Source organism: Rhopalosiphum maidis, chromosome 2, assembly GCF_003676215.2.
Source record: "Rhopalosiphum maidis isolate BTI-1 chromosome 2, ASM367621v3, whole genome shotgun sequence".
Taxonomy (NCBI): domain Eukaryota; kingdom Metazoa; phylum Arthropoda; class Insecta; order Hemiptera; family Aphididae; genus Rhopalosiphum; species Rhopalosiphum maidis.
Window position 1 is genome coordinate 38470715 of NC_040878.1, and position 13771 is coordinate 38484485.

The 13771-nt window shown below is 23.7% G+C and overlaps 2 protein-coding genes across 6 annotated transcripts; one reads left to right on the plus strand and one right to left on the minus strand.

The window, feature by feature from the left end:
* Positions 1-235: 235 nt before the first annotated feature.
* Positions 236-10392, minus strand: LOC113551645 (hamartin). Of its 5 annotated transcripts, XM_026954006.1 has the most exons (23): positions 10083-10392; positions 9602-9654; positions 9457-9525; positions 9242-9381; positions 9054-9171; positions 8847-8982; positions 8676-8788; positions 8424-8610; positions 8280-8353; positions 7971-8101; positions 7520-7665; positions 7338-7427; positions 4854-5075; positions 4645-4740; positions 4396-4573; positions 4104-4303; positions 3910-4039; positions 3570-3841; positions 3355-3480; positions 3187-3288; positions 2886-3123; positions 1245-1641; positions 236-566 (listed from the first exon to the last, which is right to left on the minus strand). In XM_026954006.1, exons 4-23 carry the CDS (start codon positions 9342-9344, stop codon positions 563-565), a joined length of 3063 nt encoding a protein of 1020 aa, XP_026809807.1. In that variant the 5' UTR covers positions 9345-9381; positions 9457-9525; positions 9602-9654; positions 10083-10392; the 3' UTR covers positions 236-562. The 5 variants fall into 5 exon arrangements, with proteins under 5 accessions (XP_026809807.1, XP_026809812.1, XP_026809808.1 ...); XM_026954011.1 differs by lacking the exon at positions 4854-5075; XM_026954007.1 differs by having other exon boundaries at positions 9457-9654.
* Positions 10393-10692: 300 nt separating this feature from the next.
* Positions 10693-13746, plus strand: LOC113551507 (selenoprotein K-like). Its single transcript, XM_026953775.1, has 4 exons — positions 10693-10903; positions 12006-12087; positions 13107-13190; positions 13311-13746. Exons 1-4 carry the CDS (start codon positions 10885-10887, stop codon positions 13399-13401), a joined length of 276 nt encoding a protein of 91 aa, XP_026809576.1. The 5' UTR covers positions 10693-10884; the 3' UTR covers positions 13402-13746.
* Positions 13747-13771: the final 25 nt, after the last annotated feature.

Here is a 13771-nt window from a genome sequence, read left to right on the forward strand (position 1 = left end):
AATTATTAGAGTCCTTTAATATATATACATATTATACATAGGCCAAAAAATATAAACTCTTCATTTACATTTAAATTCAAACTTATCAAAAGATATTTACAATATTACATTTTCAATAAGTGCATATTGATTATTGATTACTCATTAGAAATAAAAGTTTTTCAAAATAATAGAAATAAAAATTAATATAAAAATGAACAATTTATGTAAAAAAAAATCCTACAGACAATAATTTCAAATTCATTAGTTAGACACAACAATTCAATAATCAATCAGACACATATAATATATAATAGTTATATAATACAAATTCACAGATTGAATACCATGCACTTATGAGTGTATGTATAGTAAAAATGATGTATGAAATAACTTTACTACTACCATAAACATAAAATATAACATTATAAACAATTAATGTTGAAAAATAAATGTATAATTTATATAAATAATTATTCAACAAGAATGTTAGCTTTATTTTATTTAATATCCTTGTACACAGTACGCTTAAATCCTTTATATAAATGATGTTAAGTATCCAGTACCATTGAGATCATAATGTTTACCTGAAAATATTAAAATGCATTAGAGCAATATAGCTATACCCTTCGGTCTACATCAAATTATCTGATTAATAATTTTAATAGGTACAGTAAAATTATTTCAAAATAATATTAAAAATTGTATTAAGATTAATTATTCCAATTTTCAGTATTATAATGATGGAATATATAAATTTAATTTAATTTGTTTTTGTGCATATTTCAAATAAACTATAATACTTTATCTGACTATTAATAAGACACCTTTTATTATAAACATGTATAAATAAAAGTTTTTAATGATTCATTGCTAATGAAGTAATGAATATCTAACAATTATCAATATTTGAAATAATTGATACAACATTCAGAAATCACAATTATTGATATTTTAAATAATTTGATTCACAATTAATATGTGTTTAATAATATGTCCAATATTTTATCATATTGAAAAAATACAAATTATTATCATATACCAAATATCGAAAGAATAAAAAAAGAAAATACAACAATGTATCAATTAATTTACAAAACTTTATTTAAGATGAAAAATGTCAGGAACTGCTAATGATATTATACAACCGATTTATATTAAGACAATACATTTTTATTATTTAATTATAAATTATAATGGTCATATTGTAATGTTAAATACTATACATATATTAACTATTAACACTAATAATATTTTGTATTTACTTTGGAGTTGTAGGTATAACGGAGATATCGTCACGGCTGTCATCAATATTTGCCAACATCATACTAAGCCTAAAGTTCGCATCTTGATCACTTACTGAAGTGTTTGAGTCCACCATAACCAAGTCAGAACTGAATTTAGGAAGCTCTTCAATAAATTTTTTCTTAGATTCTTCTTCTTCTTTATTTTCTTTATATTGACATTGTATTTCTTTCAAAATTCTACATTCTTCTTTTACTTCAGATAATTGTTTGTTAAATTGTTTTTTAACCAATTCTATTTTATACTTATCATTTTGAATACATGCATTCTTATTATTTAATTTCAACTCTAAATCAGCTATACGAGCGTTCGATGCTTCTAACAGTGCAGATTTATGGTATAACATATTTTGAAGCTCTAATAAAGTAATAACAAAAATATTTATTAATATTAATTTATTAAAGAGAAATGGGCTTGGACCCAGCATACATTTATAGTAAATAGCAGCAAAAATAATAACAATATAAATATAAACAAATTAATATCTAAATTAAACATGGGATCATTGGCAAGCTTTATCTTACAGGTGATAGGATTGTTTTTTTTTAAATAATTGAAAAATGGAAAAGTAGTATAAATTTCAAATTAATCAAGCAGGAACTTTTAAGATGTATATTAATGATAAAAGAAAAGAGGAATCTATAATACCTGAAAAGAGCTTAATTCAAAATTGGACTGATAGTAGTCTAGTTTACAATTTCAAACATATGAGCAATCCAAATATGGTTTAAAATTTTGAATACATTTTATTTTAATTCAATAATGTTATTAATTAAAGCTTAAATAACATGTGGGTGTATGCATTTATTACAAATAAAAATTTTAAATATAATTCAAGTGCATTTATAAAAATGTTACTCAATGTAATTGTATTGTCAAAAACATAAAATAAATGATAATGGTTACTTAAAATAAAAGTTTATACCTAGAGGTATGAAAAAATTGAAAAAAAAGTAATATTAATTTATATTTGTGTAAAAAATAATGAATGATTAATATCTTGATAATAACTTGAACATTAGCAACAATTGTTAATAAATTAACTATAAAAAAAATATTATTGCATTTTTCAATAATATATTTATCGTGCATTTTGTTCTAGTATGTCAATATTGTCAACTATAAATCATCTAATTAAATTATCTCATTATAATACTCTATAAATAATGTTATCAATAATAATTAATAAGTATAAAGTTCTTAACATATATTTTTTTGATTCCAAAAAAGATTTTGAGTAGGAACATGAAATAGAATATACTCATTTTATGATATACTTATCAAAAAAATTACATTACTGTGACATAAGAATAAACATATTAAACTTACTAAAATCACTTAGTGATGATAATATGAGTGGTCTTTTAAGACATAAATAATAAATAGTATATATAATAATATATTATAGTCTGTAGTCTTTTGTTATGTCAATGACAGTTATATTATTAAAACATAAAAATTATAATGACTAAAGCATATTATTGTACATATTTAATATGTTTTTAGTCATACTAAGATTTTATTTAAATATGTCTTGGTGCTATCAAATTGTAGCCTACCCTCGTTACGTAAATAAGTAATAAATATTTCATAACACATACTGTTTATATTATGTTTGTATGATTCTTGACTTAACATAGCATTGCTGGCATCATATCTAAGAGCATTTACATGAGAAACAACATCACGCTGTTGGGATTGCATCTCACCACTCATAACTAGTTCGCGTTGCAAATTTATCACTGTACTTTTTAGTTCTTTACTAATATTAGCTGTTGCTTGCACAATAGTTAGTTCACTTAAAGTATTGAACAACTCTGCTTTAGTCTCGGATAATTGCTAAGTAGAAAATAATGAAGTCAATTTTATATAAAAAAAATCACTGTTTTTTAATACTCTTACTTTGGTAACCTCGGCAGTCTTTTCTCTCTCCCCATTATAAAGCTGTTCTAATGATAGACATTTATTTTTGGCTTCTTTAGTTTCCTCTTGATATTTTAAACACTAAATCATAACAAGTGATTAATTATTCAAGTGTTATAATAAATAATATAATAAAAATGTTCCAACTTCAGTTTGCCAATGTGATACTCTCTCTTTAAGGTCTTTAACTTGTTTTAATGAATCTTGCCTTAATTTTTCAAACCCTGAAGTTGCATCTTCAATTTCAACTTGTAATGTTAAAACTTGATCTTTCTGTAAAAAAAATAAAAAGAAATAATGGCGTATTTTCATTTTAATTTATTTTATTATTTTATGCTAATATTATTTAGTATTTGACTTACCAGAGCAGAATTGTGTTCATCAATGGCTCGACTACTTCTTGATTTACCTAAAAGTCTACGATTTCGTTCAGCATGAACTTCCCTACGGTTGCGTTCAAATTGTAATTGTAATGTTAATAAAGCAATTTGGTCTTGCAATAATTTGACATCATCACTAGATTGTGCTGTATGGCGATGATTAAGAACTATTGCCGATGTGCGCACATATTTTTCGATTAAACTTAATGACTCATCTTCTTGATTATTAAAAATATTTTGTTGACTTTTAGCACCTTCAACAAATTAATAAAATAGTTAATAATATAATATAAAAATGTATTAAAGTAATTTTAAAACTTACTATTGTGTTGATCATTATTATATGCAGGAAATATGCTATAAAATAAATGTTCATAAGGTAAAATATGTTCTGTTTGAGTAGAAACAGTCTGAACTTTAGTTTTATTAATATCATTTTTTGATTTCTTTTTCTATAAAAATGTATTGATTATAATGAATAATTTAAATGATTGATATCAGATTTAATAAACTTACTGGTAATGATGTAACATGGCCATTGCTAATATTTATACCACCTCCGTGATGATCCTCTTCCGTTTCTTCTTGTAATGGAGAAGTGCCAGAAGAAATACTACTCCCATTGGTTTTTTTAATCTCAGGACATGAATATGCTCTTCGAACACTATTTAATGAAAATTCAGGTCCTTTTTTAGGGCTGCTATCAGTACTTTGTCCTAAAATAAAATTTTATTTTATATTAAATATTTAAAAACAAGTTAAATAAATCTATTAAAATAAATGAGGAAAATATTAATATTTTAAATACCAGAAACATTTATAGTTTTCTCTGGAGTACATTGACTATAATAACGTCTTCGTGTCCGAACACTCATTACAAATTCTTTTATTGAAGCAGAATCAGGCATATGTAATCCTCCCTCATAAGTTTGACACGGTGATCCATTGCTCTGTTGATCACATTCAATGATATCTTCGTCTCCAGTCTTATAAATATTAATTGCTTGTTATTATAAACAAATATTTAATAATATTATTGTAGTATTGAGTATAGTACTTGTATTATTTCAGGATTATTTGGTGGTTGAGTTTGAGCTGCAATAGGTTTTGATTCAGAACGTATATTATGTTCATCTTTAATTGATTCTGTTATCTGAAATTTAAAAAAAAAATGTTCCAAAATGTTCAAAAAAGATATGAAAAAACTATAGAACAAATATATAATATATTTATAACACATTTCTTGATAGTTTGACCTAATTCTACCTGATTACGTTCCATTATCATTCTGTCCACTCTACGAACAAGTGACTGTGATTGAATATCTTCTGAAGGAAAAATAAAACCTTCTTTTTTCAATGGTGAACTAGGCTGAGAATTTGGTGTTGATGAATTACGTCTAGATAAATTGTCTATGCCAAATGAATTCAATGCTCTGACTACAGTAGAGTTTATAGATGGCAACCTTGATTGTTGATATATATCATCCTTTCAAAATTGATTGAAATAAGTCATAATACATATACTTTTTAACATAAATGAAGCGATAGAAGAGAAAATTTGTTTGAAGATATTTTATCACCACATAGAATACTGTAATGTATTTTTATATATACTACAATTTATAACATTTATTATAGCAAAAACCAAAATTAAACAACATTAGTATCCAGTAATTATACTCTATAATTTGTCTGCATGTGTGATCATAGGCGTGCGCAGGGGGGATGCCAGGTATGCCATGGTATCACCTGCGGGTCTATGGAGTCACCTTGTTTTTTGGATTTTACTTTTTAGTTAAGAATTTATAAAAGTTTTTATTTACAAAAAACTTTTTACAGAAGATTAGAACTATAATAAAGTATTACATAAATTAAATTCATATTAATATTAGTAATAAAATGCAAAGTTAAAATTATATTGACTATTATTTTAAGAACTTTGTAATTATGTAATACATTAAAAAAAAAAATTCTAATTAATGTTTTTTTTGAAGAGAGATAAAAATCGAGTTATTTTTAAATAGATTGACATCCCTTGCGAAAAAAGTCTGCGCACGCCTATGTGTGTGATTAAACATTATTTTATTAGTTATTTCACATAAATTAAAATAATATTAATTGACATTCTCAATTATTATACTTTATAAAAAGGTCTCTGAAGTTCTGAGAAGTGAATGCACTATGTAAATTAATAGGGGTGAGTAAAATATTTTTTTTAGAATAATTCAAGGTTAGATAAGGGATACTAAGATAAAACGAATATATTGTGTTCAAAACAATTTTTTTAATAATAATAATTTAATTAAATAACCAATTTAGTAAAAAAAAATTAGGAATTCAAACATTGTAATAATATAAAATTGTTTGTCATTTAAATTGTGAAATTTTTGGCATATTAAAATTTTTTAACACTAAGATTAAATAGACAACAAACAAATTCTCAACAGATATAAAGTTTTACACAAGACTGTCAACCGATTAAGAAAAATACTCTACTATATAAAAAAAAAACAAACAATAATAGTTTACAATTACTATTAATTACTATTAATAATTTAAGATTTATGTCACATACACATTTTAAACAAAAGATAATATTACTATATCCTTAGTGTGTAAAGATTACTCCACATCATTGTTAATTACTAGTTTATAGTAATAACAACAATTAAAATTAAAAATTTGAAAATAAATTAATAAAATCAACTTTTAGATAAATTATTAAAATATGCACATAAATTATATCAAAATAGAGAAAAATGCATTCTTTATAAAATAGATAAAATATGAATTTTTTATTTTTGTTTTTAAATCTGTCATTGAATAAAAATGTTTAGCTAGGTTTGCTATCAATTAAGGATATATAGAAAAATACATACGACTCTACTACTTCCTAATCTTAGTTATAATTTTATTCAAAATTAACAAGTAAATTATAGTGACTTCTCAATGATAAGGTACCTACACTTGACACCTATTATACAGTAGAACAAGTAACTACTTTCTCTCTTTTTTAACAATGATAATTCTCAACTTTTATCAAATTAATAATTAAATATAGGTTGTAAAAGCCAGGATCAATAGCAGAATTAATTTTATATTAATGGTTTATAGTTTAATTGAAAACATTTTATGTACAGGAATTAACATGAATATAATATTAAGTTTTTTTTTAGAGATTTAATTTGTTGTGATTCATATTGTAAGGTGGGGTATAAAAAAAATAATGAATTAAATATGTAATATTTCATTCAATTTTAATCTTTTAAAATTTAGTTTATAGTTTTGAAATCAAAGATATTTAAACTTTAAATTTAATAGTTTCTTAGGGCTTTAAGGAGGTAAAAATTAAAGAAAATAACAAATTTTATAAAAAAATAATAAGTATTTTAGTTCTAAGCAGACTACATTACTTAAAGAATAAATTTAATTTAATTAAATTTTAAATATGTTTTGATGATAATATTAGGAAAAATTTATAAAACCTAAAAATCAGTTTAAAAATAATTACAAGAAACATGTAATTGTATAGCTAATGTTAATGGTTAGATTATAAGTATAAATATTAATATTAATTTGTAGAAAAATTAATTCATTTTGTGATTTCACAAAAACGATGTACATTGTAATATGTCATAAATTTTTTTTACAGTTAATATAACAGTGATGAGAATACAATTTTTATGCAATGGTATACAAATACAAAAATTCTAGCTAAGAAGAAAAACAAATAATTTTAAATATTTACCCTGATTGGAGTTGTTTCTGGTGTGGCTTCTACAGCTGCTTCTGGAGGTGAATGTTCATTATGGTTGAAAACCAATGGTTTATAGTAATTCTAAATTATAAAAACAACAGTTGTACATTTTTTTTCAATATTTAATAATATTCGTTGGTTATTAAAAATATATCAATTATTATCAATTTTACCTGTATATTTGGAGTAGTGGGCATAGATTTAACAGTATCTTTATGAAATTCTCCACAATACAACATTGGACTCCATAGTTCTTTATCTCTGATACTATTAACACTAACAATATCTCCCGTTGCTCCAATACTTGACTTTAAAACTTCTAAATAGATTTCACATAAATTAAAAATTGATTGATTTCATTTAAAAATAAGTTTAATAATTTTAATTTGACCAACATATTTATTATTGCAAATAGAAATTATAATAAAACACGGATTTTAATTTTATAAAAAATATACTAAAATTACTAGATTAGCAAATTATTTAATTATTATTATTTCTTAAATAATTTTACTATGGTTTATAATTCAACCAACTAAATTTTTACAGTGTAAAATAATAATAAATTAATAAATTAAACAATTAAAAAATATATTAAACATCATAATTTAATTTATATATTACCAAGAGCTGATGAAAAATTTGACCCCGCATTTGTCCAAGTTGAAGGATTTTGATAATTTCTATCACCATTTTCTAATAGAGTATATCTTGTACATTCCATAACAACATCATGTTGCTCCATTTTTTTCCACCTGTAAAATAATTATATAAAAAAAAACTAAAATAAGAAATCAAAATTTAACTAATTTTTATATTATTAGTTGCAAGTAATAATTAACATGTGTTTATTAGACTGAAGAATTTCATAATGTAAAGTAATAAACATATTTACATTATTAATAACATTGTAATATAAAATATGTTTTATACCTATGAACTGATGTTTCCACATCTTTGCTGCTTACTATTAAACTTGGATGCATGCGCATTGTTTCTACCATGGGCTAAATTAAAAAAAAAATAATAGTATTATATATAATTTAATAATTAACTTAATTCATAAATAAATCTTACTTTAATTGTATGAGTGAAAACTAAATGGTTATCGGATGTGCTATATTGTTGTTTTAAATATAACACAAATGAACATGGATACATACTATATAGCTGAACAAATAATACATATAATGATATCTGAAGATGGAATAAATGTATTTCTGAAACTTTGTTTTTTTGTGAAGTATTCCAAGCCGCCAAACGACTAAAGTTTAAAAAATATATATTTTATTATTTATAAAAGTAAGTAAATAAAATAATGATACATACCTAAATCCTTCAAAAATATCAGGTAGAAATGAAGAAATTAGTGCAGGAATAACAGTCAAAAGAACATTAAGAGCAAGTAAAGCACTAGTAATAGTAATTATTTCATTTTCGGACTGAAAAAAAATTGTAGTTAACAAATAAAATATATTAAATTCAAACATTAATTCATACCTTTAAAAGTTTTATTAATTCCTTGAGTAAATGATGGTTTGTAATTTTAATCAACCATGTTGGTTGTCTTTTTACTACATGACCAAGTAATGTAAGTGCTTGGAGACGATTTGCACTTCGTAAGCCATCAACAAGCCTAAATACATTATTCCAGATACATTTTAAGTCAATTTGTTTTTTAAATTTATGATTAATGAAAATATTTACCTATCAAAGAGATACTTATCATGTGGTTCCCTAACAGCCACTAATACTTCTACAGCTCTTTGAGATCCCGTTGACATAAAATAATCGTACATTCCATTTAACAGCCATGGTTCTTTTACTGTTTATTAAAATGATTAATAATCTATAATTTGTATTTTAATTGTTTTAAATAAATTTAAATTTTTCACCAATATTAAATTGATCATGAAATTTGTGTTTTACAACTTCTACTTCTTGTGGAATGTTGGATTCCAATGATGTGAACAGTTCCATTACCTCCATAGCAATCATTTTTCCAAATGAACATTCTATGTTAATTATAATTTAACTGAAATACAATTAAAATCTAAAATTATTATTCAAGTACAACCAATAAGTTATAAATAATTATGTAAAAACATACATAATAGCTGTTAACCAACTTCCAGAACAATATTTCCAATTTAAAGTCACATTTAAACTTGTTATTTGACTTGAAATTTATAAAAAAGTAATAACAAATACATAAATTTCAGAAAAACATGATATTGCCATTCTACTTTACTTACTACCATCTAATGCCATATCACATTAACTCATTGTCATCAATTAATTGTTTGTTCTGAAAAACAATACATTAAATTTAACAAGTTTATCAGTCCATCACCATATTTTATCAATGATAATTCGCTACGCATTTAAATTCAGAATAACATGTAACTGGTTTATGTGGCGTATATATAAATAATAATAACAACTATGATAATAGGTACCTATTATTAATAGTAATACTACCAATACACAACAAGTAGCATGGACTTAAAAAATATCTCTTATAAAACATGTCTCTTAATTATATAAAAATATGTGTTCACCATACGAAACAATAGCCATACATAGTTGTATTAATCAACTTAATGGTTATCTAATAATAATGATAATAAAACATATAAAACGGGAATAGTTTAGTGATTTTCTAATCGATTTGAACAATTGAACAAGACAAAAAACAAGTATTTGATCTATATCGTAAGCCTATACACAACTCACCATTATTAATTCGAATTGGCAGTAGACGTTATGAATATGTATAAATATGTATTCTACTAGCAGAACAGGCAGAATAATATGATCGGTTCAACGATGTTTTCCTGTGCACCTTGGAGTAAATTAAAATTTGCGAATGTATCGTGGGCTTAGATCGCACTCGTAAAACTGAAAACGTTGAAGATAAAAAATGACAGAAAAACAATGAAATAAGCTTTCATAGTTTCTTCTGGACGGTCGTTCATCGTTTTTTACTAGCTCGGTGCAATTAACTATATAGTACACCAGAACATACGTGCAAACTACAAGTCTACAAATTAAATATACCTATATATATATATATAACAAAAATAATATCTATAATATGTTAAATTTAATAATTAATAATATATTAAACAGTGATAACAAACACAATGCATCCAACCGAAGTTGATCAGATGTTTAGCTCTTTCAAGGTCAGCTGTCGCCGACTGATAGTAAACATTATTTACGTGGCATTGATAACAAAGAAGAAGTAAATCAAACTTTTAAGGCCATAATAAAAACAATAAGTATTGATTATCATTCATCAAATCGGAAATCATAATAATAATAATTTATAATATCTTATTGTTGTGGTCTTATTAATTTTATTAATACATAATACAGTTAACCATAAACAATATTTAGTTATTATACGTATTCGTCCTGATTATTATTAGTTGTTATGGAAATTTAGATTTTATACGAGTCTTAAATTTGAAACAATTTGACAAGGAATAACTTCGTTTTTATAGTATAAGAAAACAATTAACATCAAAGTAAAATGGTTTACATATCTCAAAGTGAGTCAAATTTTAATAATTAACTTGTTGTCACTTATATAATTTTGTTTATTGAGACTGATTTAATGAATAATATTTATGTTTTAATGAATAATGCCCACTAATTTTTTTACGAATTCATTCTAAAATTAAAACAAGCCCAACAATTTTATTGTGTATTTTATGTTTATTACTAATTATGTTTATAATATTGTGTAGACAACAATATAATTTACAGTTTTGTACCTTAAATTTAATATGTGTAAAATGTTTGTTATATTTGTAAAATAATAATTCATTTTATTAGATTATGTGTGACATTGTGTGTTATATATTTCAGATTAAGATCTTGGAATATTTTTTTTCATTTTTAAATGATTCTTAGTTTTTATTCAAATTAATTGTAATCTATACCAGCGGTTCTCAAACTGGTATGCATACCACTAGTGGTACGCAAAAGACTACATGGGTAGTATGCGGAGGGCCGTTTTTGGATATTAAACGCATTCAATTATTTAATTCATTCTATTGTAAAAAACTAATACATAAATAAAAAATAATTATACTGTAGTTGTAGCATTTTATTGCCTTATTATTTAAAATAAATGTATTTAACTGTACAATTTGCAATTTATATCATTCTATTTTTAATTATTACTAGTACGCGACTGATTGATAATATACCTAAGTGGTACTAAAAAAAAAAAGTTCGAAAACTGCTGATTTATACTAATATGTACAATAAGTGCATTTATTATGTAAGTTATAATATTTAAATTGGATGGCAAAAAAAAAGACAATAGATTAAGGATTTTTAATTTTTTTAAATAATATTCATTTTCATCAAATTTTATCCAATATATAACTAGATAAAGTTATGGAACTTGAATGATAACGTGGGTTAAGTTTCATAGTTTTATTAAGTGATTATTAATCACCTATAGTATAGCCTACCTCCACAGAGTTATTATTAAATTGTGTATTACAATTATTGTTGAATAAGTACTATGTTTAATATTTTTTTAAATCTATTCCACATAATTCATGAACGTTTTTAATTTATTCAGAAATATTTATTATTAAACACAATATTAATAATATTCTTTTATTTTTTACATTTTAGGTGGAAATTTACATGAAACTGTTCCAATGAAAAAAAAAATAGTGGATACATTTTGGGGTGTTATTAACTTTGTTTCATTTTTGTGAGTATTTTAATTATTTATCATAGGTATAAAACTCCTTTTGCCTTATGGATAAATGTGTCGTAACTTGTATGCTATCTACAAAAAATTACTACTTTTGTTGTATGCTATCTATGCGAAAAATGTTTTCATAACTTACCTAAACATTTTTCTTGGAGTTTATAGTTTCACAATTGTCATTTAAATTATAATTATTTTATTCAAATGTCTTAGGTCTCTTAAAAAATTTTCAAAGGCAATGGTCAGATGGACTGAATACCATTAATCTTCCCATAATTTTAGTAGATTTGTTGCTCCACGTGATTTTACATTTTATATTTAAGTATCTCCATAACCACTCAATTCTTTGTGTTTGAGCATCTGCGTGTGAATTTATGATGTTCTTAATGTGGTTAAAAGTTTGGTGAAATAATTTGTTATTTTTTAAAATGCTGTATAGTCTCTTTTTTGAACCTATTGATCCTGGTTGTTTTTATTGAATTATTATTGGTAATTATGATTCTCAATCCCTCTTATTGACTATAAAAAAAATAACATTCCAAAATTCTATTTTTACTAATAGCAAATACCAAAGTCTTTGAACTCTGCTGCCATAATTTCAATAAGTATTGTAGTTTTGATTTTTTTTGTCAGAATTATCCTTGGCAGTCGACAGTATTGATAGTATTACCATCAATATCTTAGAATTACCCACACGTTTATCAAACATTGTACACATACTATACGTCTAGTTGACAAAGTATATACAAATGTAATTGTAACAAGTTATTAACATATTAAAAATAGAATATGAAAATGTGTAGATAACTTTATTAGATAACATACAACTTATGTACCTGTCATACATGTATTAAACATACATTTTTAATAACTTAAGAATATAAACATTTAAAATCCGCACATTTTAAAAGCATTATTTTTCTTATTCAGCTATTCTTTTTATACCTACAGAGATATACCGAGTAAAACTTACTAATTTTAGTATTTATATAAAACAAATATAATTATCACTTTTTCAGTGTTCAAAGTTTAGTAAGGCCTAACTCAACTAGATGGGGTAATCAATATACAGTTACTTACAGGCGCCCTGGTTCTTCAAACGGGTAAGAATACTTTATTTCAATTTGATTTTCATTAGAAGATTTCAAAATAAATTGCTATTTATCTCAATATATTAATTTTTTTGTTAATATATTAAAATATATGCACCATTTATTTTATAGAACTGTGAGACCTCAACGACGTTTTGGTGGATTTGGACCTAGTACATCTGCTCCAGCTCCTCCATCAACCTGTAGTAGCTGTATGGGATAAATGTTTGTTGATCTATTATATAAATATTAATTCACTCAATCTAAGAACTATTAATTAATAAACAGATAGAAATTATTCTAGTCTTCAAAGTAAAATTTATTATTTAATATTAAAGTTTATTTAATTTAAATATTATCATCCAAAAATAATGATATTATTATTTAAAAAAACTATCTTTAATCATAATTTTATTATTATTTGTATTGAAATGATAAAGGACCAATAATTTAAGTTAAAGAGAAATAAAATAAAATTGTAAACCATAATAGTTACTAACTTTTATATTTTAACATTTATTTTATTTACTTGACAAATATTTACTGAAATAAACACATTACTTGTTAATCATGAGAAATTATATTATTATTAC

Coding starts and splice junctions, on each gene's coding strand:
- LOC113551507 (XM_026953775.1), top strand. Junction 12,088..13,106: donor ATTAACTTTGTTTCATTTTT/GTGAGTATTTTA, acceptor TCACTTTTTCAG/TGTTCAAAGTTTAGTAAGGC. Junction 13,191..13,310: donor CGCCCTGGTTCTTCAAACGG/GTAAGAATACTT, acceptor TTTATTTTATAG/AACTGTGAGACCTCAACGAC.
- LOC113551645 (XM_026954009.1), bottom strand. CDS start 9,344: ATGATTGCTATGGAGGTAATGGAACTGTTCACATCATTGGAATCCAAC. Junction 7,428..7,519: donor CCACTACTCCAAATATACAG/GTAAAATTGATA, acceptor TTTATAATTTAG/AATTACTATAAACCATTGGT. Junction 4,304..4,395: donor GAAAACTATAAATGTTTCTG/GTATTTAAAATA, acceptor ATTTTATTTTAG/GACAAAGTACTGATAGCAGC.